The sequence below is a fragment of the Aulostomus chinensis genome, chromosome 17 (genome assembly GCF_037954235.1).
Source record: "Aulostomus chinensis isolate RoL2024-O1b breed Wild chromosome 17, RoL_Achi_v1.0, whole genome shotgun sequence".
Classification (NCBI taxonomy): domain Eukaryota; kingdom Metazoa; phylum Chordata; class Actinopteri; order Syngnathiformes; family Aulostomidae; genus Aulostomus; species Aulostomus chinensis.
Window position 1 is genome coordinate 9,861,370 of NC_141336.1, and position 21,604 is coordinate 9,882,973.

Here is a 21,604-nt window from a genome sequence, read left to right on the forward strand (position 1 = left end):
CAATAAAAGTTATCTCATGAAACATTTTCAAGTAGCGTAGGTCTAGCGCTTCACTCCTTCAATTAATTTTCAAAGGAGTGTGTAATATACAAGGAGTTGCTCAAAGTAATTTCCCAGTTTGCAACATCACTGATATGGCTGTGATAGGATTGCTTTTATTACCTGACAAGCACCAAAAATGCCCCAGTCCATCCATTTTTCCGGGGCTAATGAATTCTTCGTCTTCAAGGAAATCTTCCTTCCCATGCATGACACTAAACAAAGATTTACAGAGTTGTAGTCCTGTGCCAAATTTCCTTATCTGACATTGTGTGTCTATATTCAGAACTTTGAAAACAGCTCTATCAACCATCACTTTGCAACTTTCAAACTTTCACCAAACTTTCCGCTTGTGCAGAAATTGTCAGATGATTTGTAGTGGCAGGAATTACGTATGACTGTGAACATAATGAAACCTTACTCTTCCCGCTATTTTTGCTTAAGTGCTTCTCCACAAATGCTTCTAACAGATTTTTTTTTTAAAATTTAGAGTCCATACACAGAACGTCAGCTTTTAACAACTGCCATTATTGCATGAATTAGAAAACAACCACAATTAGTGAAGAGTTTGAGGACTTTGAATCTTAATACTCCTTTGTCTTTAAGTCAGAACTGATAACAATGAGTAATATCTTGACTTAATGGGGGAAATCAAAAACAGAGCTAAAAAGAGATGCTGTATTTGTACCATAGCCAAAGACACACAACTCTAATGTTGCTGTCTGTTGGATGTCTAGCATGGCAACATTTCCCTTTGACAAAATGATGCTGCTTACTAGTGGCCAGAAAAACATTCAAAAGATTGAATTTATAATGTATCCCTTAATTTTTGTCATGTTTTCTGCCTCATCCCTATTAGCAAGGAACATTTTTCAACTTCAATCTTGTTCTACTGAAATCTTGAAGAAAATGTTTTCATTTTAAATGTAGAGAACATTATAAGGATGTTAATTATTATAGTTTATATGTTTTGCTTAAGAAAAAAATAAGAAAAAAAATGTTAGCTTGTTTACTTGAAGTTTCACAGCTGCAATCTTTGGGAACATTGATTAATCTTTTAGTACCAAACATCTTTAGGTTTGTTTTCCGCCTCCAGCTCTCTGCAGTGTGTTGTTTCACAACAAAAAATACTGCAATCAATAGTCCCATTTATTACACACAAACTTTTACAGTAAACTTGAACATACAGCAATTGTTGATACAGTAAACGCTGTGAGTGAAGTGCTTTGTTGTGGCCTATCAAACAGAACCGAAATAGGTGGCCTCTCCCTTATATATTCTTGCAATTTCTATAAAGTAGCATATTTACATTTTATGATATGTCTCTTAAAATCCAGCTGCAGTTGGCAACCATGTGCTCTTGAAGTCTTGCTCACTGAGGGTTAAAACCCCACTTACTGAAAGCACCTTTTGTTCATAGTTATTTGAGATTATTTTTTTAAAAAATTACTTTTAAAATCAAAGTGCTGTTTCTCAGAAGTTGGTGGTTGTTACTCATTTACTCCGGGCCATTCAAGAGACATCTTGTGCGAGGGTAGGTGCTAGTTTACAGTTACACTTGCCCGCAGACCTGCTGAATTCCCTCAGCGGACTTTGTTGCTTGTGTGTCTATCACAAATGTTGGCCTGTATGTGCAATGTTTGGACTTGCAGTGCTTCACTTCGGAATGGTTAAACAGATGAATTTCCAAGGTAAGTTTAGTAATTTGGGTTAAACTCTGTACCTGGTATTTTTTTTAAATGCTTCAAGCACACTGTCAAAGTTCAATCACATAACTGGCAACTGGATGCTGTGCAAGGCAAAAGCAAACAAACTTCGATTTAAACCAAGACCTCAGACTCATGGTGTGTGATGTCTGTGTGGCACACAGAGGGGCAGTGATTTATGACAGGTGAAAAGTCATCTGGCAGTGAGTGTTTATGTCGCTTCTTTCTTTTCCCTTTGGGCATTCCGGCGAATCTTCATCTCTGTTAGTTGGATATAGCGGATGACATTGGTGTCTGAAAAACAGAGACAGAAAGAGGATGCTTTATTTCCATCTCTGGAAGGAAATGGTGAATCAATATGCTCAAAAATCCATCCATCCATCCATTTTCTTCCACTTATCCTGTTAAGGGTCACGGGGGGTTCCAGGGGCTTTCAGAACCTGGATGGGTCACCAGTCCATCGCAGGACCAACACATATAGGCAGACAACCATTCACACTCACATCCACGCTTATGGTCAATTTCCATCCATCCATTGTCTTTGTCATTGTTCGCAGGGGGGCTGGAGCCTATCCTAGCGGCTACGGGCGAGAGGAAGGGTTTACCCTGGACAGGTCGCCAGTCCATCGCAGGGCCAACACATAGGAACAGACAACCATTCACATTCACGCCAATGGTCAATTTAGAGTATTCAATTCGCTTTGTCCCCATTTGCATGTCTTTGGACTGTGGGAGGAAGCTAGAGTACCTGGAAAGAACCCACGCAGGCACAGGGAGAACATGCAAACTCCACACAGAAAGACCCTGTGCCCGAGCTGGGGCTCGAACCCAGAACCTTATTGCTGTGAGGCGACAGTGCTAACCCCTGCACCACCATGCCACCATGCTCAAAAATCTTCCACTGAAAGTGAACTCAGGGTTTATTAGCAAAGTAAAGAGGCAAAGTGACACTAATTTGTGTAAAAGTTTTGTTCGTTTTTTAATTGTGAAAAAGGACATTTTCCCATATTGTCCTCTTTACATCTTAAATTAAACTTATGCAGTTATTTTTAAGCAAAAATTGTATAGCAAATATGACCGTACAACAGTTTAGGACTCTGGCAAAGATTCATACCAATGATTAACAGAAAGATCTTAATTGAAGTACAGCTGAAAACTACAGATCCCTGGTCTGGCCACAGAGAGAAAAAAATACACAAGATACTATAACACAATCTGGGGCCACGATATATAACTTGTTCCTACAATTTAATTAATTTGCGGCTACAAGATGCAAAGTATGCCTAAATAGGATTCATTTGTGGCCATAAGATGTGATTATATTCCATAACTTGATTAATTTGCCACAAGATGTAATTTGTTCCCACAAATGAATCAAATCATGGGGATGTGTTATCTAATGATCTTGCAGCTACAAACTGAGCAAACTGTGCAAACATGGTATATCATGATCAGAGATAATCAGTGTGTGACAACAACTTTTATCTTGTAGTCCAACCATCCATTTTCAGCCTAGTCATCATTTGCATGTCTTTGGACTGTGGGAGGAAGCTGGAGTACCCAGAGAGAACCCACACAGGAACAGGGAGAACATGCAGACTCCACACAGAAAGATCCTGTGCCCGAGCCAGGGCTCCACTCCACTTCTTGCTGTGAGGCGACAGTGCTAACCACTGCACCACCGTGCAGCCCTATCTTGTAATCCCTAAATAGAATTTTCCTCTGTCTCAATATTAGATGACACTAGAACATAATATGTGCTGTGATCTAGAATCTAGTCTCCATCTAGATTCTAGATGGAAACACAAACCTCTGCCTCATCAAATCAACATGACTGTTTTAGTGCTAAATGAAACCCTCATATCAATGAACACATTTTGATTTGCCAATGTTGAAAAACATCCATCCATCCATCGTCGTCTTCCGCTTATTCCTACACATTAAGGGTCGCGGGGGGGCTGGAGCCTATCCCAGCGTCAACGGGCGAGAGGCGGGGTTCACCGTGGACAGGTCGCCAGTCCATCACAGGGCCAACATAGAGAGACAAACAACCATTCACACTCACATTCATACCTACGGTCAATTTAGAGTATCAATCAGTCTAGTCCCCAATTGCATGTCTTTGGATGGTGGGAAGAAGCTGGAGTACCAGAGAGAACCCACGCAGACACGGGGAGAACATGCAAACTCCACACAGAAAGATCCCGTGCCCGAGCCGGGACTCGAACCTGGAACCTTCTTGCTGTGAGGCCACAGTGCTAACCACTGCATGTTGAAAAACATATATGTAAAAAATCTAATTTGAGTTCAGTGTATCTGCTTCAATTTTTCTCCCATGGTCATGATTTAAAGCATATCTGATGTGGCTTTGTTAGAGTTGGAATAAGGGATAGGCGGTTAGTTATAATGTCGTGTGAAGGGATATCTATCAAATGGTGCAAATGTTTACAGAGAGAACTAAACTGACCCCTTTTCCACAATCTTGACACAACAGGTTTAAATAATGTCATTAATGATAGCTCCATTCCCTTATTTGTCAATCATCAGATAAACATTTACGATATTCGTGGAACTGCTTCACAAAACTGGAATTGAGCCATTATTGATGTTCTAAATACCACCTGCTCTGACAAGCCAAAATGGCTGCCATAAAACACAGACCACAGCAGTGTTATTGATTTTACTTGCTTCCTGTTAGCAGCTCTATTCTTAATTTTTCTGTCTTCACTAAAATGTGTAAATGCGACTTTTATTTGAGACTTTACGTTATCTTGCTTCAGGAAAATTAAAACCTTTTCTAAATCATGAGATTTGGCCCAGGTTGAGAGTTATTTGTAGTCTTTTGTTATTAATTTCTATTCAAATTCATAATTAATCAAAGGAAATAATGTGATCAATGTTATGTGTTTGTTTGTTAGAATTATATCTCAAAAATTAAAATAATCATATTTTGATGATATTTTGTGCAGGGATAGATAATATTACAATAGCAGAGTGCTGAACTGGGAAATGGAAGATCCTGAAGATTACAAGGATAGGATATAGCTATTTGTAACATTTGGGGGGAAACATTTTAAAAACTTTTATGAACAGATTTTGATGACATGATGTTTGCATTCTGTAACGATGCAGCCTCCTTGACAGAGGTATGTGCTCTCTGATTGCTTCTGAGTTTGATTCTAATTACATTTTCAGTGACAAATGCAGTAACTTGTCTTTTAGTTGAGCTGTAGGATCTTTCATTCTGTGTTTATTTAAGATCATCCCCTCTGATGAGCCGTGCAGCATTTCTTCACTATAATATTTCTCAGTGTGAAGCAACAGTGTGGAAGCATTTTTCAACCATGTGTATGTTTTTTTAAAAGGTGGGACCACTGTTGAGTTTCTGGAGCTGATAGTCCTAACCTGATGGCTCCTGTTTGTGTGACTCCTTCAGGTAGTGCAGGGCCTTCTGGAAGTCTCCTAGATGGTAATATGCCACGCCAGATCGGTACAGAGCTTTGAAGTTCTTTCCTTCCTTGTGCAGCACTTTCAAACAGTATTCCTTCACCCGCTCATAGTTCACCAACTCCATTTGCAAAAGGCAAGCTGGAATGGGAGAGGAGGGCCAGAGAGGCAAAAATGTTATACTGCATGAGCTAATGCCTGAATTGCAGAGTGTGTAACCAGTCTGGCATCATACATAATGACTTATTAGGTAAAATCATAAATAAATAACAAATATTTAGAGTGAAATTACAAAGATGGAAAATCATCAAAATGAAGAGGTATCAAAAGTAAGTGAGGTGAATGGTGGGGTAAGCTTGGGAATGACTCACACTCATTATGAATCATTCATGAGCTCTGGAGTACTCCCAGAATCTTCTATGATAGAAACAGAATAGTGTGTGTGTGTGTGTGTGTGTGTGTGTGTGTGTGTGTGTGTGTGTGTGTGTGTGTGTAAATCCGTGTTCACCGGCTAAGCTGTTGTAACACTCCAGCTCTGCGTTCTCCATGGCCCCCTTCTGCTCATCTGTCAGCGTTGTAGACTTGCTGAGGGTCGGTAGGAGGGAGGACGGCGATTTGGAGCTGGTGTCCGAGTCCCCTAGCACCCTGCACAGCCCCTTGATCTCCAGCAGAGCCCGGTGGTACTTGCCAATTGCCTCTCGGTACTTCTTATCCTTGTAGCACTGGGTGCCTTGGCACTTGAAGTCAAGCGCCCGCCTCACGACATCGGCTGGCTCGTTGTGGGATGGTTGTTTCAGCATAGAGCCACCATGATGCCTCTGCTGTTGGAGCTGCTGCTGGTATCGAGCATCTTTGGTCCTGCTGCTGCCGGGAGGTTGAGCGCACTGCTGGAGCCTCCCTGAACCGCCGCCGTTGTCGTTAAGGCTGCCCCTGCCTCCGTCCACCCTGGAGCCGCCGTCGTGTCCAGCCTGGATCACGTTTATTTTCGACATTATTTTACTATAACCGACGCCCGCTTGAAATATAGCTGGGAATTCGGGCTCCTTCACTGCATCCTTTCGGCCGTGTTTGCGTCTTCGCCTGACCACCAGCGGTGTCGCAACTACGTCCTCCTTCTGCCCCCCGCGAGATTTGCGCTCCTCTCCCTCCCTTTTCTAGTAATTTTCTCTTTCGACGAGCCTATTGGTCGATAAATAGAGAACGAATGATCCCATGAGGGTACTTCAGTAGGAAGAAGAGAGCTTTGATTTTATTATCGGTTTATGTGGAGATAATTTCATCATCAGTTTATTTCATAAGTGGACACGCTGTTTTATTTAATGTCAAAATCCATAAGCAACGCCTTTTTATTCGTCGTTTTTTTTGTTTTTACAAATAAATCACGTATCAAATTATGTATTTTAACTCTTTTAAATGACAGAAAATCATAGAAATATTCGAAAATATATATTTTGCGATATTGTTATTTGCTACATCATAAATTAATCTCAGTGTAATTTACTCCCATCTACCAACCAATAACAACATCGCAAAAATTATAGGCTATATTTTTTCGATATTGTTATTGTTTGACAGATTATGATATATGGATCTCAGTGTACTTTTGTCCTATCTACAAACAGGTAGGTTAGATGGAAATAGTCTGAGTAGCCCTCCTTCTTCGCACGCAGGCCAATTCATTCTTACGCTGAACTCAAATTGGAAGAATGCAGTCATCTCCGCTCAGATGAATCAGATAAAGATCATCCAGCTTGTCTCCTCTCGCCCGAGCGACCTGCTTGCCTCTCTTTTCTTCCTGCCTGCTCGCTTTCGTTGCCAGTCTGGCTGAGAAAGCTCCAGCCCCTCATCACAGGCTATGATGTCATTTAAACTGCGGATTGTGGATGTAATAGCAAGTTTCTATCAAGGGGAGTAAAGCAGCCAGGTGATGAATAACGTTTTCCCTGGAAATAAAGCTTCTCATTATGAATGTCGTTTAAATGAAAACATTGGGAGTGTAACAAGCATGTCTGTTCACCATGCTTGAATCCCTTAGTCTTGTGACAGCCGCAGGGCAGTGAAGCCAGCTGTCTGGGTGTGTCTCTGGAACTGAGCAAATGTTGCTGACCCAAAATGAGGGCCATGAAAAAAAATAATTATGACTGGTTATGCAAGGCTTATTTTTATGCCTGTTTTAAATGCCAAAATAGCTTCATTAGACACACAATCTGTACGTTTCCGTAGGTGGTTGTTTTCATGGCAGACACATAATTCAGTTGATTATTTTTTCAACGAAAGTGAAGACATGATATTACAAATTAGGCTCTCATTGTCAGTGAATTTTGACATTGTAAATGCGTACGCGTAGCCTATTTCAAAGTAGCTCTGAGCCATGAGCCAACCCAAATTTTTAATTGTGCCTTCAGGTCAAATTTTACTCTGCACACATTAATTGTACCTTATTTTATCCACTAAATAATAACTTTTTTTATTTAGTGGATAAAATAAGGTACAATTAATTTTTTTTTTTTTTACAACGAACATGATCGTACAAATAATTCAACAGTGAACAGACAGGAATACGGTTTCTTCGTGGTTATTTGCTTTCTGCAATGAGCTCATTTTACGTCATCAAAGTCCGACCAGTAACGCATTTCCCTGTACGTCATCATTGTGAGACAATTTGTTTACACAATGGCGTCGGGGGATTTCAGAGGTATCTAAATCAGCTTTGTATTACTAATTAGAAAAATATTTTTGTAATATCTTTATCGATGAGATACATACTAAGTCAAACAAAATGCGTTCTATTAGACCCAGTGAAACCAGACAGACCCAGTAAACTAAAACTACTGCGAAGTTAGTGGTTTTCCGTGTCGTCTTTTAGCGCTCGAAGCTAACTGTAGAAACAACTAGCATTACCGTTTTGACTAATTCATAGTTAGGATGTGATGTGATGTTTTCTTTGTTCTAAACTAAGTTCGGCTCACATTCAGATACAGATATAAAAAAATTACCATGCAACTAACTACCCAATTAATCGCTTTTACTGACTATGATGGCATGTGCAGGAGTTTATTGTTAAACCTCTCGTATCACTTAAATATCCATCCTTATTATGTGCATGTCCATAATCATTTAAGCCAAGTACATACAAAACCAATCCAGCGACCTGATTGATAATGTGATAATAACTTTGTTTATAGACCTAAAAAATACTCTACCAAGATATGTATTACACCTACTCTATAGAGTCTATAAAGTATCAGGTGAAATGATAATTCAGATATTAGGGGTGCGACTTTCAGCAAGTCCACAGTTTGGTTTGTACGTCTCTTATTTTGGGTCATGATTTGTTTCATACAGTTAGGAGAAGAAAAACATCCGAGGGAATGACACTGAGCTGAAATGTGAAATAATTTTAAGAAATATAAATAAAATATTTTTGACTCCCCATGTCAATTTGCAGACAACCTGCTCGGAATATCCTGGGTGGACAGTGGCTGGGTCCCTATTCTTAACCCTGGAAATGTGCTGGATTATTTTTCTGAGAGAAGCAACCCGTTTTATGACCGAACCTGTAATAATGAGGTAGTGAAGATGCAACGGCTGACTCTGGAGCATCTGAAGTAAGTTCATCTGCTCTCCCATTGAAAGGCAAAATGAAAATTAAAGAAAAAAAGCATGGAGTTGCGGGTGCATGCAGTCTGTAAGCAGACTGTTACCTTAGGAAAATGCTGTTGGCTCAAAGGCTCAAAATGTGTTGTCAATTATTATGTGGACCTTCTACATTAACAAAACCAAATAAAACACGCACTCAGGAGGTATCAATATCATTCTCAGAGGCAGAGATATACACTCACTTGCCAAATATTTATATATTCCTCCTTCGAGAAATTTATGTATTACAAAACAACAGCCTCCTTTCATGAAGAATATAAGGGTTTGTTTGTATTAATCATCCAAGTAATTACTTTGGAAGGGTGGCACGGTGGTGCAGTGGTTAGCACTGTCACCTCACAGCAAGAAGGTTCCCGGTTCGAGCCTCAACTCGAGCAGGGGCTCTTTCTGTGTGGAGTTTGCATGTTCTCCCTGTGCCTGCGTGGGTTCTCTCCAGGTACTCTGGCTTCCTCCCACAGTCCTAAGACATGCAAATGGTATGAGGTTAATCAAATACTCTAAATTGACCGTAGGTGTGTCCGTGAGAGCGAATGGTTGTCTGTCTGTGTGTATTTGCCCTGCGATGGACTGGCGACCTGTCCAGGGTGTACACCACCTCTCAGCGGAGGTAATGTGTGGTGCTGTTGGAGCTTACTGGGTCAGAGGGGTGATCTTAAAATTTTGTTAATTGAATTACAATTGAAGAAATATTTGGAACACCTCAATATACCATTTTACAGTGCAACAGAACCACTAACAACATTTTTTTAAGGTATTGTATTACACTGCTTTTATTATATTCAGGTGCACCAACATTATGGTATTGACTTATTTATCAAACTAAATGATGCTTGTATGTACTTTTCAGCCAGATGGTGGGAGTGGAGTACATTCTCCATTACGCTCAAGAGCCAATTCTTTATATCATCCGCAAACAACAGAGGCAGTCTCCGTCACAAGGTGATCATCTACAGAATTCTTATGCATGTTAGTCAGTCTGTTGACAATGTGCTCTGAATGCATATATGTAGGGTTGCAGCTGTCGATTCTTTTAGTATTCCAGTAATCTATTGATTATTCTGGCGGTTAATTGAGTAATGAGATAAGAAGTGTTGCGCATTCTGCAATTTTTTTGATTCCTTTACTTTTGCTTTATTTAAGAGCAATGGTAATATACAAAGGCGGCACGGTGGTGCAGTGGTTAGCACTGTTGCCTCACAGAAAGAAGGTTCAAGCCCCAGCTCGGGCACAGGATCTTTCTGTGTGGAGTTTGCATGTTCTCCCTGTGCCCGTGTGGGTTCTCTCCGGGTAGTCCGGCTTCCTCCCACAGTCCAAAGACATGCAAATGATGACGAGGCTGATTGGAAACTCTAAATTGACTGAAGGTGTGACTGTGAGTGTGAATGGTTGTCTGTCTATATGTGTTGGCCCAGCGATGGATTGGTGACCTGTCCAGGGTGAACCCCACCTCACGCCTGAAAGCTTCTGGGATAGGCTCCAGCCCCAGCAACCCATAACAGGATTAGTGGAAGAAAATGGGTGGATGGATGGATGGATGGATGGATGGGTATTATACGAAAGAGAAAATAAGACAGGTCTCTTAAATTGACAAGTATGAAATGCGAATGTAAAAGTACTAACTAAAGACTTTACTTTGAATGTACTTTTACTGTTTTTACTTTACTTTTTACTGAAGTACAAACAGGGTCCTACAGGGGATTGGTTCACCAACATGCCACCTTTTTCTCCTCTTAAAAGTTTGTGTGTCTGTATTTAGTAATGAAAAAACACCAATAAGAAAGCCATTAGAGTACAACAAAAGCCATAAAAATGTTGATTTTTCAAAAAAATAGCAACAATGACATGCAAGATTTTTAATTGTAATTAGGTATTTTTATATTGTGGTATTAATGCCTTTACTTAAGTAAAGGATCTGAGTACTTTTTCTATCACAGTCGGTCAGTGATCAGTGTTTCAGTGACTCTCTGTGGCCCATAAATATTGTTTTATTTATGGCGGACTGCCGCATTAAAATACTGTCACCACAACATGATTTTCTATTTTTGGAGAGGTGCACTTTTCTCCATCTGTCTAGAAGGTATCTCTTTATTTGCACAAGTCTTGTGAGATTTGTGTCCATTGTTTCTACTAAAATAATCAAACTCACACACTCTTTTGTGGGTTTAGGGTTCCCTTCTAGACATGACCCTCTGTCTTTCTATAAAACTAATGACAGCAGACTTTCTGTGAACAGCATGATGTTACTCTCTGCAGTGTTTCACACAGAGCCTTTATTTGTGCAGACACACAGGTTTCCTTTGTGACCAATTTTGGCATTTTAATTTTTTTAATCAGACGGCAGCCACGATTCATTAGTGATCAGTCTATCTCTCCTCCTCTCCTCCCTCACCTGTTCGCTCTGCTCTCAGAAAGTCTGACAGTTGCTTACAGAGAGACAGAGACTCTCCTGTTTAATGTAAAGGCCCCTGTATATAGTTGTTTAGTCTTGTCCACCGAAACACCTGTTTGGTTACGATGTCATTCACCATCACATCAGTTTTGACTGTTTTAATAAACATAGTCATTAAAAACAAGTCTGAATGGCCCTTTCAAAAGAACTCAATCGCAGATGAATTTATACATGGAAAACAAAAATAAACGTGAGTTGGGTTTTGGGGTGACTTTAGCAAACATCCTGGTGAAGAAGAAAGTCAACAGATCAGATACCGACAGGGTAAGAGAGATGCACTGACCTCCTGTGTGTGTGTGTACTGCATGTGCATGTATGTAGGAACTGCACTGACACGGAGAGGAGAGATGCTGCAGCCACGTGATAATATATTATATCAAAACTTAAGCTTATCGATACTCTGGTCTTAGATAACACAGCAGTTTAATACGGAATTTCAGTGTCCACCCCTACATGCAAAACAAAGTACAGTTCAGATTTAAACAAGGCTACCTCAAAGAATTTTAGTAATTGAATTACTCAAGTTACTCCAGGAATCGTTCCAGCCCTACATATATGGTATGTAGTTACATTCATTTTGCATTTCCTGTCAGTTTCATCCTAAAAAAAGATGGTTAATACATTACAGTTTTTCTGCAGCAATGGAAAACTAGAAAATGCACCCTATAGGTGTAACTTGTGAACATGTAGTAACAATCACATTGAGTCCGAAATGTTTCCTCATCCAAAGTCGGTGTGTTTTTGGTTAAATGCTTGTCATAAGTTGTGTGGTTCACAGGAAGCTTAAGACATTACCACACTTGTGAAATTCAAGGTTTTTTATGTATCTTAAAAACAGCTGTTGCTCACAAGTGGCTAAAGAGAGTTGTGAGGCCTTCACAGACATTAAACGTCGTCATGCTGAAAACTGTAGAAGTATGCTGTGAAGCTAGTTGTGGTGATGCTGAAGTCATGGATCTCTCTTTTTACTCAAACATTAGCTTTTTACTTGTAACGATTGCAAATACATGTGAAAAAACAGAAAAGTGGTGTTCATTTGTGAAAATGAGCTTGCGATGTCAAAGTGTGCAAGTCTCATAAACGTATGTTTGCCACAGGGTTTATTTTCTGATAGTTAAAGTAAAATCCAATTGGCTTTTGGGGCTGAGAGAATCCAATGTGTTGCTTTCTTCCAGGTTGGCTTTTAAAGATATGTAATACCTGTGGCATTCTATTGAATTTATCATTATGCAAGATAGCACAGACATAATGTTGTTTCTCCCTGCAGTGATTCCCCTAGCTGACTACTACATAATCATAGGAGTGGTATATCAGGCCCCAGACCTGGGAACAGTCATCAGCTCCAGAGTGGTGAGAATTTATAACGTCATTTGTAATATTTCTGTTTATGATGAGCTAGTAGGGAAGGAAGGGAAGGTTTAAGGGAGATGGGAACTTAATTTACCTTGAGCCACATGAAACACATCTGTTTTAGCTCTCTGCTGTCCATGGAATCCAGTCAGCGTTTGATGAAGCCATGTCATACTGTCGTTATCACCCATCCAAAGGATACTGGTGGCACTTCAAGGACCAGGAAGAGAGAGGTTAGCTTTCTGGCCCTTCATTTCACCTGTTGAATGGTGAAAAAATTATGGCTAGCATATGACAAGCATTAGAAAATATAAATCCTAACTTGCACACTGACCTGAATGACAATCCTAGATTATTTGTATTACATTGAGCCAGAGATGAGTAACAGAATGCATCTTTCATAGAAAAAGCTAAGCCTAAGTCAAAGAAGAAAGAGGAGCCTAGTTCACTGTTTCAGAGACACCGTGTGGACACGCTTCTGTTGGACCTGAGGTCAAAATTTCCGCCAACCTTCTACCAGGTACATGTAATATTAATTAAAGCAGCGAGTAATGTCCAAACTTTTTTCTCTAAAACGCTAATGAAAATAGTGTCTTGTTAGTGATGATGTGATGATATGATGTGTTACATTTTCTCTTTCTGTAATTTCAGCCTAAACCTGGTGAGAAGCCCATACCAGGTGAGATATTGATTGCTGTTGATATTATATTCAGATTAAAAGTTACATCATGAATTTGGTGTATAAATGAGATTCTGTGCTCTTTTTGTGGTTTCCCACTCTAATTTTGTGTGCATTTGTGGCATTATTACTAGGGCTGCAATCAACCAAAGAAATTCTTGGTCGACTGAAGCCCTCAAATTTAGACTATAAATCTACTAATTTTATATTTGAAAAATATACTGTGTCAACTATCAGCACAAAACCTGTTGAGGAATATTTAGACAATTGTTTTTGTCACGTTATAATAATTGACCGACTATCATTTGTCCTGCGCACAGAGCGAGACTGAACGGAGGAGCTCAGCATTGCAGCTGAGACACAAATTGACTTTTAACTTAAAACTTTACTCTTAAACACAAAAGGCAAGTCCATGGTAAGAATTTTTACAATTAAAACAAAACAATTGTTAGACTAAAACATTGAAATATCAATTCTGATATGTTCATATACTCAAAACTGACGGGGCAACCTAAGGTGGACAAGTTAGCTTACTGTTTCTAGGTGATACTTTGTTGTGTTTGTAGTGGAGCTGTGATATGCAAACTATTGTTTGTAGACTTTGCCTTCGACTTTTTTCCCATTATCTATTTTCATGAAATGCTGCCACGCTGCACATGTCTTTGACATGGTGGATGAGGACTGACTTTAAATGAAACCGTCAAAATTAAATATACATTCATCAAACCACCAGATGTTGGCCTTCTAGTACTCTTCAGTCTGACTGTCTCTAGCGAGTCGGGCGAGTCCGAAATAGCAAAAACAAATGGGAGTGTTCAAAGACAGACTGTTATCTGTGAAACAGGGGTGCTTTCGGTACTTTCCTCCTGATGAAATTAACGTGGCAAAAAATCGACCAATCAGAATTTTGGTCGAGCCAGAACGTATCGACTAATAAATCGACCAGTCGACTGGGAGATGACAGCCCTAATTATTACATAACCCTGAATGTTGATATAGTATTTAATAAACTTTCTTTTCAGCATTTTATTGAATGAATACAAAATCAGGAGACTCAGGAAGACCCCCAGAATATAGGTGCCATTTGTGACTGCAAGGTGGTCACAGTGTACAACTCACACACTAATTGGACAAATTTAAATCAGTTTGAGATTCAACTGTAATTTTTTCATTGTTATAGTACTATGGTCATCATCAGAAGGGCATTTTTAAAGTATTATTATTCCTTTTTGATTTTTTTTTTAAATACCGGAAATCATTTCGCAACCACCGTTAGGGGCTGCTGCCCACCATTTAGGGAACTCTTGAAATACACAATATTGTTTTACAGAGGTAACAGTCTTACAGTTACATCCTCTCATACATGACCATCTGAAGGGATTTTAAATTCCAAAATCTTCCTTGTAACCACCTAAAACTAAATAAAACATAAATTTTTAGAATGTAAGATGTGAGATTTCCATTTCTCAGAATTAGAATCATTTTTATTGGCCAAGTTTGAAAAAACTATGAAGTTGTTACGGGATTGGCATTGCTCACTTTACAGGGAAAGGAATAAGTTACGCAAAAAAATAAGAAGGAAAAATATACATATAGTGGTATGTACAAAAAAGGTAGTATATATACAAATGTGTTAAAAAAAGTGCAATAGTAATACAAAAGTGCATGGTTGAAACAAAATGTACAGTATGGTTTATTTTTTTTATTTTATTTCCTGACACTCTGACTAATTACAGTTCATCAGAGTGACAGCCTGGGGGTAGAAACTGATTTTGGGCCTGTTGGTCATGGCAAACAGTCCTCTGCAGCATCTTCCAGAGGGGAGGGGATCAAACAGTTTGTGACCAGGGTGTGATGGATCCGCAGAGATGGTGCCTGCCCGTTTCCTGGCCCTGGACTGATAAAGGTCCGGATGGAAGGCAGGTTGGCCCTGGTGATTCTCTCTGCTGACCTGATTGTCCGTTGCAGTCTGATTCTGTCCTGTTTGGTGGCCGATCCAAACCAGACAGTGATGGCTGTGCACAGGACAGACTGAATGATTGCACTATAGAAGATGATCAGCAGTTCCTGTGGCAAGTTAAACTTCCTGAGCTGTTGCAGGAAATACAACCTCTGTAGGGCCTTTTTCCAGACAGTATCCATGTAGGAGGTCCACTTCAGGTTCCGGAAGATTGTGGTTCACAGAAACTTGAAAGTGTCCACAGTAGACACTGTGTTGTTGAGGATGGTGAGGGGTGAGAGTGTGGTTGGGCTTCTTCTGAAGTCGACTGTCATCTCCACAGTCTTCAGCAGGTTCAGCTCCTAGTGGTTCAGACGGCACCGGTGGACCAGCTGTTCCACCTCCTTTCTGTAAGCAGACGTCACCATCCTGGATTAGACTGATGATGGTGGTATCATCTGCAAATCTCAGGAGTTTTACAGACTGGTTCCCTGAGGTGCAGTCGTTAGTGTAGAGGGAGAATATCGTGTCGGTGGATCATCAGCTTCCTGACTGACGATCCACCGGCAGTTGGAGGCATGGCATTGTGAGTTGGGTGAGCTTGTAGTGGAAGATTTCGTGGATGATGGTGTTGAAGGCCGAGCTGAAGTCTACTAACAGGATCCTTGCATACGTCCCGGAGGTGTTGAGATGTTGCAGGATGTAGTGCATTCCCAAGTTGACTGCATTATCCACAGACATGTTTACCCTTTCGGCAAACTGCAGGGGATCCAGCAAGGAGGCTGTGATGTCCTTCAGGTTGCCTGTAGTTATTCAATCCTGTGATGGGAGGGCTTTTTGGGAACAGGGATGATGATGGAGCATTTGATGCAGGAGGGCACTTCACACAGCTCCAGGGATCATTTAAAGATCTGGGTGAAGATAGGTGCAAGCTGGCCAGCACAGACTCTCAGGCAGGAGAGTGACTCAGAGTCAGGTCCAGGAGCCTTCCTGATCTAATATTTCTGCAACAATCAACACACATCCCCCTCACAGGGGACGCAGGTAGTCCTTTTTAAGGGTAAGAGGTTTGAGGGGATTCTGTTCAAACCTGCAGAGGAAGTTGTTGAGGTTGTCAGCCAGTCAGGGGTATTCTACAGGGTGGGGGGATGGACTCATGTAGTTTGTTAATTGTTGCAGGCTTTTCCACACTGACGCAGAGTTGTTTGCTGAGACTGTTTTGAAGCCCTTTTTACACAGAGAATGCACCAAATTTGCAGAAAGGTAGAGGCAGGAATTAGCTGTCTTGTCTGTGAAATGGACGTGTAATATTCGTCTTTACAAAAAAGCCACCACTTGTTCAGGCGTAAGCATGTGACGTGATGTGCAGTACGAAGTTGCGCGTGAACAGTAACGTACAATACAAACGTCGGGAGAATATTAGCCCCATGACACAGTCTGGTAAACCTCATAGTGTTACCAGTCCAACCTCCTTCTGCCACTGCTGCTGCCATGAACACAGACCTGGTGGTGACTTGTTTCTTCATCTGGCGATAGCCACATCAACCAAGCTCCTCCGCGACCTTTTCATACAATAAGCCATCCTTCACAGTCCTGTGAGGTGGTTATCCACAGTCCTCCCGCAAGTGATTGTTAGCAGCTCCCTGATCTCAGCGGCTCCCCAGGTGCTTACCTTGTTAAAGTGACGATGTGTCAGAAGAATATTTAGCCCCGTGACAGTCTGTAACTTTTAAAACAGCAGTTCGCCGCTCTGTTCTGCCAGCAGCCTCAGTGTTGACATCCTCGGAGGTGTTTGATGCCGGAGAACCGGCGAGCATTATGTTTACGATTTTGCGTCATCATTGACACCTCCACCCACCTCACACTGAGCCAGCACATTGACAGCTTGGATTCGCACAGCAATGGAGGTGGCAATAAGTGTGCCCACAGTGGAGGAAAATTGCTGGGCTAAAAACTGACCCCCAATTTGCCGCACTCAGTCTGAAACCTCGGACCAAGCCACAAAAAAGACGGGCAAATTATTGGCTCGGTAGCCAGTGTGAAAGCACCTTTAGCCTCTCATGGCAGCTCCTCTTTGCTACTTTGATCTCTTTGGTCAGCTGGTTCCCCGCTTGCCTATACAGGGCCCAGTCCCCACATTTGTAGGCCTCCTCTTTGGCCTGACGCACCTTCCTGAGATTGGCAGTGAACCACTGTTTATTGTTGTTGTGTGTGCAGGCCTGTAACTCCAGCTTTGAGTCTGTCAATCATTTCTTGACTGTTCTCATCACAGGTTTAGAAGTTTTTAATTTCCGCCTGTATGTGGGGATGAGAAGAAGCAGACTGTGATCAGAGAGACCTAAAGCTGCGGGTAACAGCAGGATAAGCGTCCTTTGTAACTGTGTACCAGTGGTCCAGAAAGTTTGTGTCCCTAGTGGGACACTTGATGTGTTGCCTGTATTTTTCTCCACATCTGTTATCTGGTCGGCCACGTGGTGTAATGCCTCATACATAGGCCTTGGGTAGGATGTAAACTCCAACCAGAACAATCAAGAAAAACTCCCGTGGTGAATAGAATGGTCTGCAGTTTATGAAGAGTGCCTCTAAGTGAGGACTGCATGACTTCTTCAACACTGTGACATCTGTACACCAGCCTCTGTTCTTAAAAAAAGCAGACTCTACCTCCCTTTGTTTTCCCTGACAGCTCTGCGGTATGGTCCACTCTGAACAACTGGAAGCCCGGCAGTCATAGTGCACTGTTTAGGATGTGTCCACTGAGCCAGGTTTCATGTGTTCACTGAGCCAGGTTTCAGTGAAACACAGGTTGGTGGATCTGCTAGTGTCCCCATTATTGGAGCTGAGAAGCTGCAGCTCATCCATCTTGTTTGCCAAAGGATAGACATTTGCCAGGTGTACAGACAGGAGCGGCACGCAAAGTCCTCACCGTCTCAACCTGACGAGTGCTCCTGCGCACTTCCCCTGTCTGTGTCTTCGGCAGATCCCATAGAGAGCTGCTGCACCTCCGACCAGAATCTCTGAAAAAAATCTCTGGGTCGAGGAAGACCAGAGTGAAAGTTTCAGGAGTCTTCTGTCTGATGTTTAAAAATTCTTCTCTGGTGAAAGTGACCAGAGAAGGGCAGCAGAAATCCGAGGGAAAAAAAACACATAAACACACAAAGTAACAGAGAGCAAAGTAACATGGTAGTCATCCATGTTGCCATCTTGATCGACATTGGCCATCATTTATCAAATGACTGTATAACAGAAAATGGCTGTACGCTCAGCGTACAATTATACCCAGGAACACTTGGGTAATTTGATGTTTCGCTCCTTTAACCCCTGTACATCTCCTGGTGGTGGAGCGATGGCAGGGATCTCTCCCTACCAAACCCTTGCTGATGCCCTAGGTGTTTTTTGGCCCCCAACTCCTGTGCTTCCTTCTAAGCCACACTAGAAGCTTCCTTTTTCAGCCTCTTCAGCCAGTTCTTCCATAGCTTTCTGACGCACCACTGCTTTCCTATGCATCCCATGTCATGGAGGAGCCAAATGGTGGCAGATCCCATGAAGCCACGGCAACCCATTTACATTAGGCATGTGACAGCCTTCCAGCCAGCTTCCCTGCACTCTGCAGCCAGATCAGCAAACTTGGTTTGCTTCCGCTCATGGGCAGCATCCAGCCCCTCCCTCCCAGGGAACAGCTCCACCAGCAGGACCGTCTTGCTTGCCTTTGACCACAACACAAGGTCAGGCCAAAGTGATGTTTCCATATTCTCACTGGGGAACTGGAGCTGTCTCCCGAGGTAGCCTGGTGAGAGGAGTCTTGCTCTTTCCTGATTGCGTCTGCAAGTCTCCACCAATTCTGCCAGCTTCCTTAGCACTAGATTGTGCCGCCACCTGTCGTGCCCTTGTGACAATGCTCTTTTGCAACCAGATAGGATATGCTGAAGGCTAACATTGGTGTAGTTGCAAAGGGGGCAGTTCTCCTCGGCACCAAACCATTGATGGAGGTTTTGGGGACAAAGCAGTATCATAGGTTGCTCTGATCAAGACCCTGAGCCTGGCTTGGGGTGTCTTCCACAAATTAGCCCATGACATTTCCCTGTCCGTGGGCCCTTCCCATTATGTCAACCTTCCCTGCTGGCCCTGGGATACTGCTTTGGTCTTGTAGCATTCCTGCCTTCGTCACTTCAGCCACCACCATGGCTTTTCTCTCTTCCTTGGAGGCCTTCAACCAGAAGAGGGGGGCCTCGCCCTTTCCAAGGCCAGCTTGGCTCTCCTGGACTCTGCCAACAACTTCATGGTGTTGCACCCTGCTAATTGCGCTATCAACCTCCTCTTGGGCTTTCCACTTCCGTCCCGTTCTTACTTGAGCACCCTCTGCTCTCACCAGATGGTCAGTGGATTCCCTCAGTTCCATCACTAAGTATGCCTTCTTCTGCTTGTATCCCAGGCTGATGGGTCACAGTGGCCGTTGCAGCATGTTACTGTCAAAGAGGCCTACTTCAGACAGATATCTAGACAGCCTGAGAGCACTTCCTGATGTATGAGTTTGTGAGCCCATCCATCTTGCTTGCTGTTGACGAAGGAACTTCACTCAGCTTTAGAGGCCACATCACCCTTTGAAACAGTATGTGCTGGCAGCACCATATTTTTTACTTCCAGGGAGCTGGCTCACCTCATTCCCCATCTGCCTGTCAGAGAGCTCCGCTGTGTAGGCCCTCCCCAAACCGCGGACCAGTTGTTTTTTGTAGCAGTGTATGTAACAGTGTTTTCAATCTAAACAACATTCTCTGACTTCTTTCACTTTTCAAGCTGTCATATAAAACTAGTTAATTCAGTTGATCAGGTGATGTGAAGAATTTAATCTCAAAGTCAATTTAATTCCTATTCTCAGCCAGATTATACCTCTAGATGCCATAAAAAAATAGGGTTGAGGCCTCCAGAACAAGAATGGAAAAAGACATGACATTTAAATGGATGTTGTTTTCAGCTGCCACAATTATCAACAGGTCATTCATAGGCCATGATTGACAAGGTAAAACTTTAATTAATAACGTAGTTGTAGACAGTTTCCTACACTCAAGATGTATGTTGGTTTCTACACTCAATTAATAAATGAGAAATACTGTCTATAGCACTTCTGTTGTTGTACCTGAAACAGTTAAATTAAGTATTGGTGAAACAAATGCCATTTTTTTCCCTGTTAATTTCTCTTTATCGTTTAAATTGCCATTGAGTTTATTTGCATATTTAAGCATCCTGGCATTCTACAATATTCCTCTAATTTTATATTGCAGTTGAGGTAAAGAAAGAACCTGAGCCTCCCACAGAAACTGTGAAACAAGAGGAGAGGGAGCCTGCTTCCAAGTCTTCAGCCCCAACTCCGCCCAGCAAACCGCCCCCTGAGAAGCGAGCAAGGTTGCAATGACAGCAGTTTCTCTCCAAATCTGGGAAGTCTAACGAATGGAGTGGCAAGTCCTACAGCACTAAGAACAGTTAAAGGTTGTTACATCCCTTCTAAAAAGTGTCTGCCACTATTTGATCAGTTTCCCAGGTGCTAAAAATGAAATGGCAGAAAAAGTGTACACTGCCTCTCTTGTGGCACTGTAACATTAGTCCTTCATACTTGATAGATTTTCTATCTTGGACTCTTATGGCAGCTCCACAACAAAGTGGATTAACTGCTTAAAGTCAGCAAGCATTTTGCAGTGCACTCAAAAGAAGTTTATTTGTAATAAACTGACATCAGCATCCGTGTCAATTCACTGTTGATCAGCATAATTGTGTTGTAGTGACTTAAGAAGTGTTTCACTCCTAGTCTACTTTTACAAGATTTGTCATGATGCATCATCTCATTTGAAAACCTTGACCTGAGCACCCTTTTTTGGATTCACACACACTGTCAACTACTTTTAGACAAATGTTTTTTTCTTTTGTGTAATAAAAGTATCAACCAGTGCATCTTGTGTTTTATTGTCAACACTATCCAGTTTATTTTGTTCCGTTTTTCAAAATGATCTAGGCTGAAATGCTTTGTTTACAGAGTGAAAATGTATTTTTGCAATATATAATATACTTTATGGGGCAGCATAGCTCAGAGGAAGAGGGGTTGTCAAGCAACCAAAGGGTTGCTGGTTCGGTCCTCACTTCCCCAGGTGACCATGTCGAAGTATCCTGGAGCAAGATACTAAGCCCCTCATTGCTCCCGATGGCCCTGTGATGGACTGGCAACCCATCCAGGGTGTACCCTGCCTCTCATCCAATGTCAGCTAGGGTAGCCTCCACCCACCCAACCTCCAGCAACCCTTAATGGATATGTGGTAAAGAGGATGGATGGATAGACAATATACTTTATA

At 41.8% G+C, this 21,604-nt stretch overlaps 2 protein-coding genes across 2 annotated transcripts; one reads left to right on the plus strand and one right to left on the minus strand.

Annotated features, from left to right (window-relative positions):
• Positions 1-21: 21 nt before the first annotated feature.
• ttc9 (tetratricopeptide repeat domain 9) lies at positions 22-7,001 on the minus strand. The gene is made up of 3 exons (XM_086181652.1): positions 5,701-7,001; positions 5,151-5,333; positions 22-2,039 (listed from the first exon to the last, which is right to left on the minus strand). Exons 1-3 carry the CDS (start codon positions 6,182-6,184, stop codon positions 1,957-1,959), a joined length of 750 nt encoding a protein of 249 aa, XP_086037778.1. The 5' UTR covers positions 6,185-7,001; the 3' UTR covers positions 22-1,956.
• Positions 7,002-7,797: 796 nt separating this feature from the next.
• med6 (mediator complex subunit 6) lies at positions 7,798-21,194 on the plus strand. The gene is made up of 8 exons (XM_086183075.1): positions 7,798-7,887; positions 8,641-8,800; positions 9,700-9,791; positions 12,569-12,651; positions 12,776-12,884; positions 13,056-13,171; positions 13,303-13,330; positions 20,546-21,194. The coding sequence occupies exons 1-8, from the start codon at positions 7,866-7,868 to the stop codon at positions 20,674-20,676; spliced, it is 741 nt and encodes a 246-aa protein (XP_086039201.1). The 5' UTR covers positions 7,798-7,865; the 3' UTR covers positions 20,677-21,194.
• The last annotated feature ends 410 nt before the right edge of the window (positions 21,195-21,604 follow it).

Excerpts from the sequence above, each read along its gene's own strand:
- ttc9 (XM_086181652.1), bottom strand. The coding sequence starts at position 6,184 with ATGTCGAAAATAAACGTGATCCAGGCTGGACACGACGGCGGCTCCAGG. Across the intron at positions 5,334-5,700 it reads GTGTTACAACAGCTTAGCCG|CTTGCCTTTTGCAAATGGAG; the intron begins GTGAACACGGAT and ends CTCCCATTCCAG. Across the intron at positions 2,040-5,150 it reads ACACAAACAGGAGCCATCAG|ACACCAATGTCATCCGCTAT; the intron begins GTTAGGACTATC and ends TCTGTTTTTCAG.
- med6 (XM_086183075.1), top strand. The coding sequence starts at position 7,866 with ATGGCGTCGGGGGATTTCAGAG. Across the intron at positions 13,172-13,302 it reads TTCCGCCAACCTTCTACCAG|CCTAAACCTGGTGAGAAGCC; the intron begins GTACATGTAATA and ends CTGTAATTTCAG. Across the intron at positions 13,331-20,545 it reads TGGTGAGAAGCCCATACCAG|TTGAGGTAAAGAAAGAACCT; the intron begins GTGAGATATTGA and ends TTTATATTGCAG.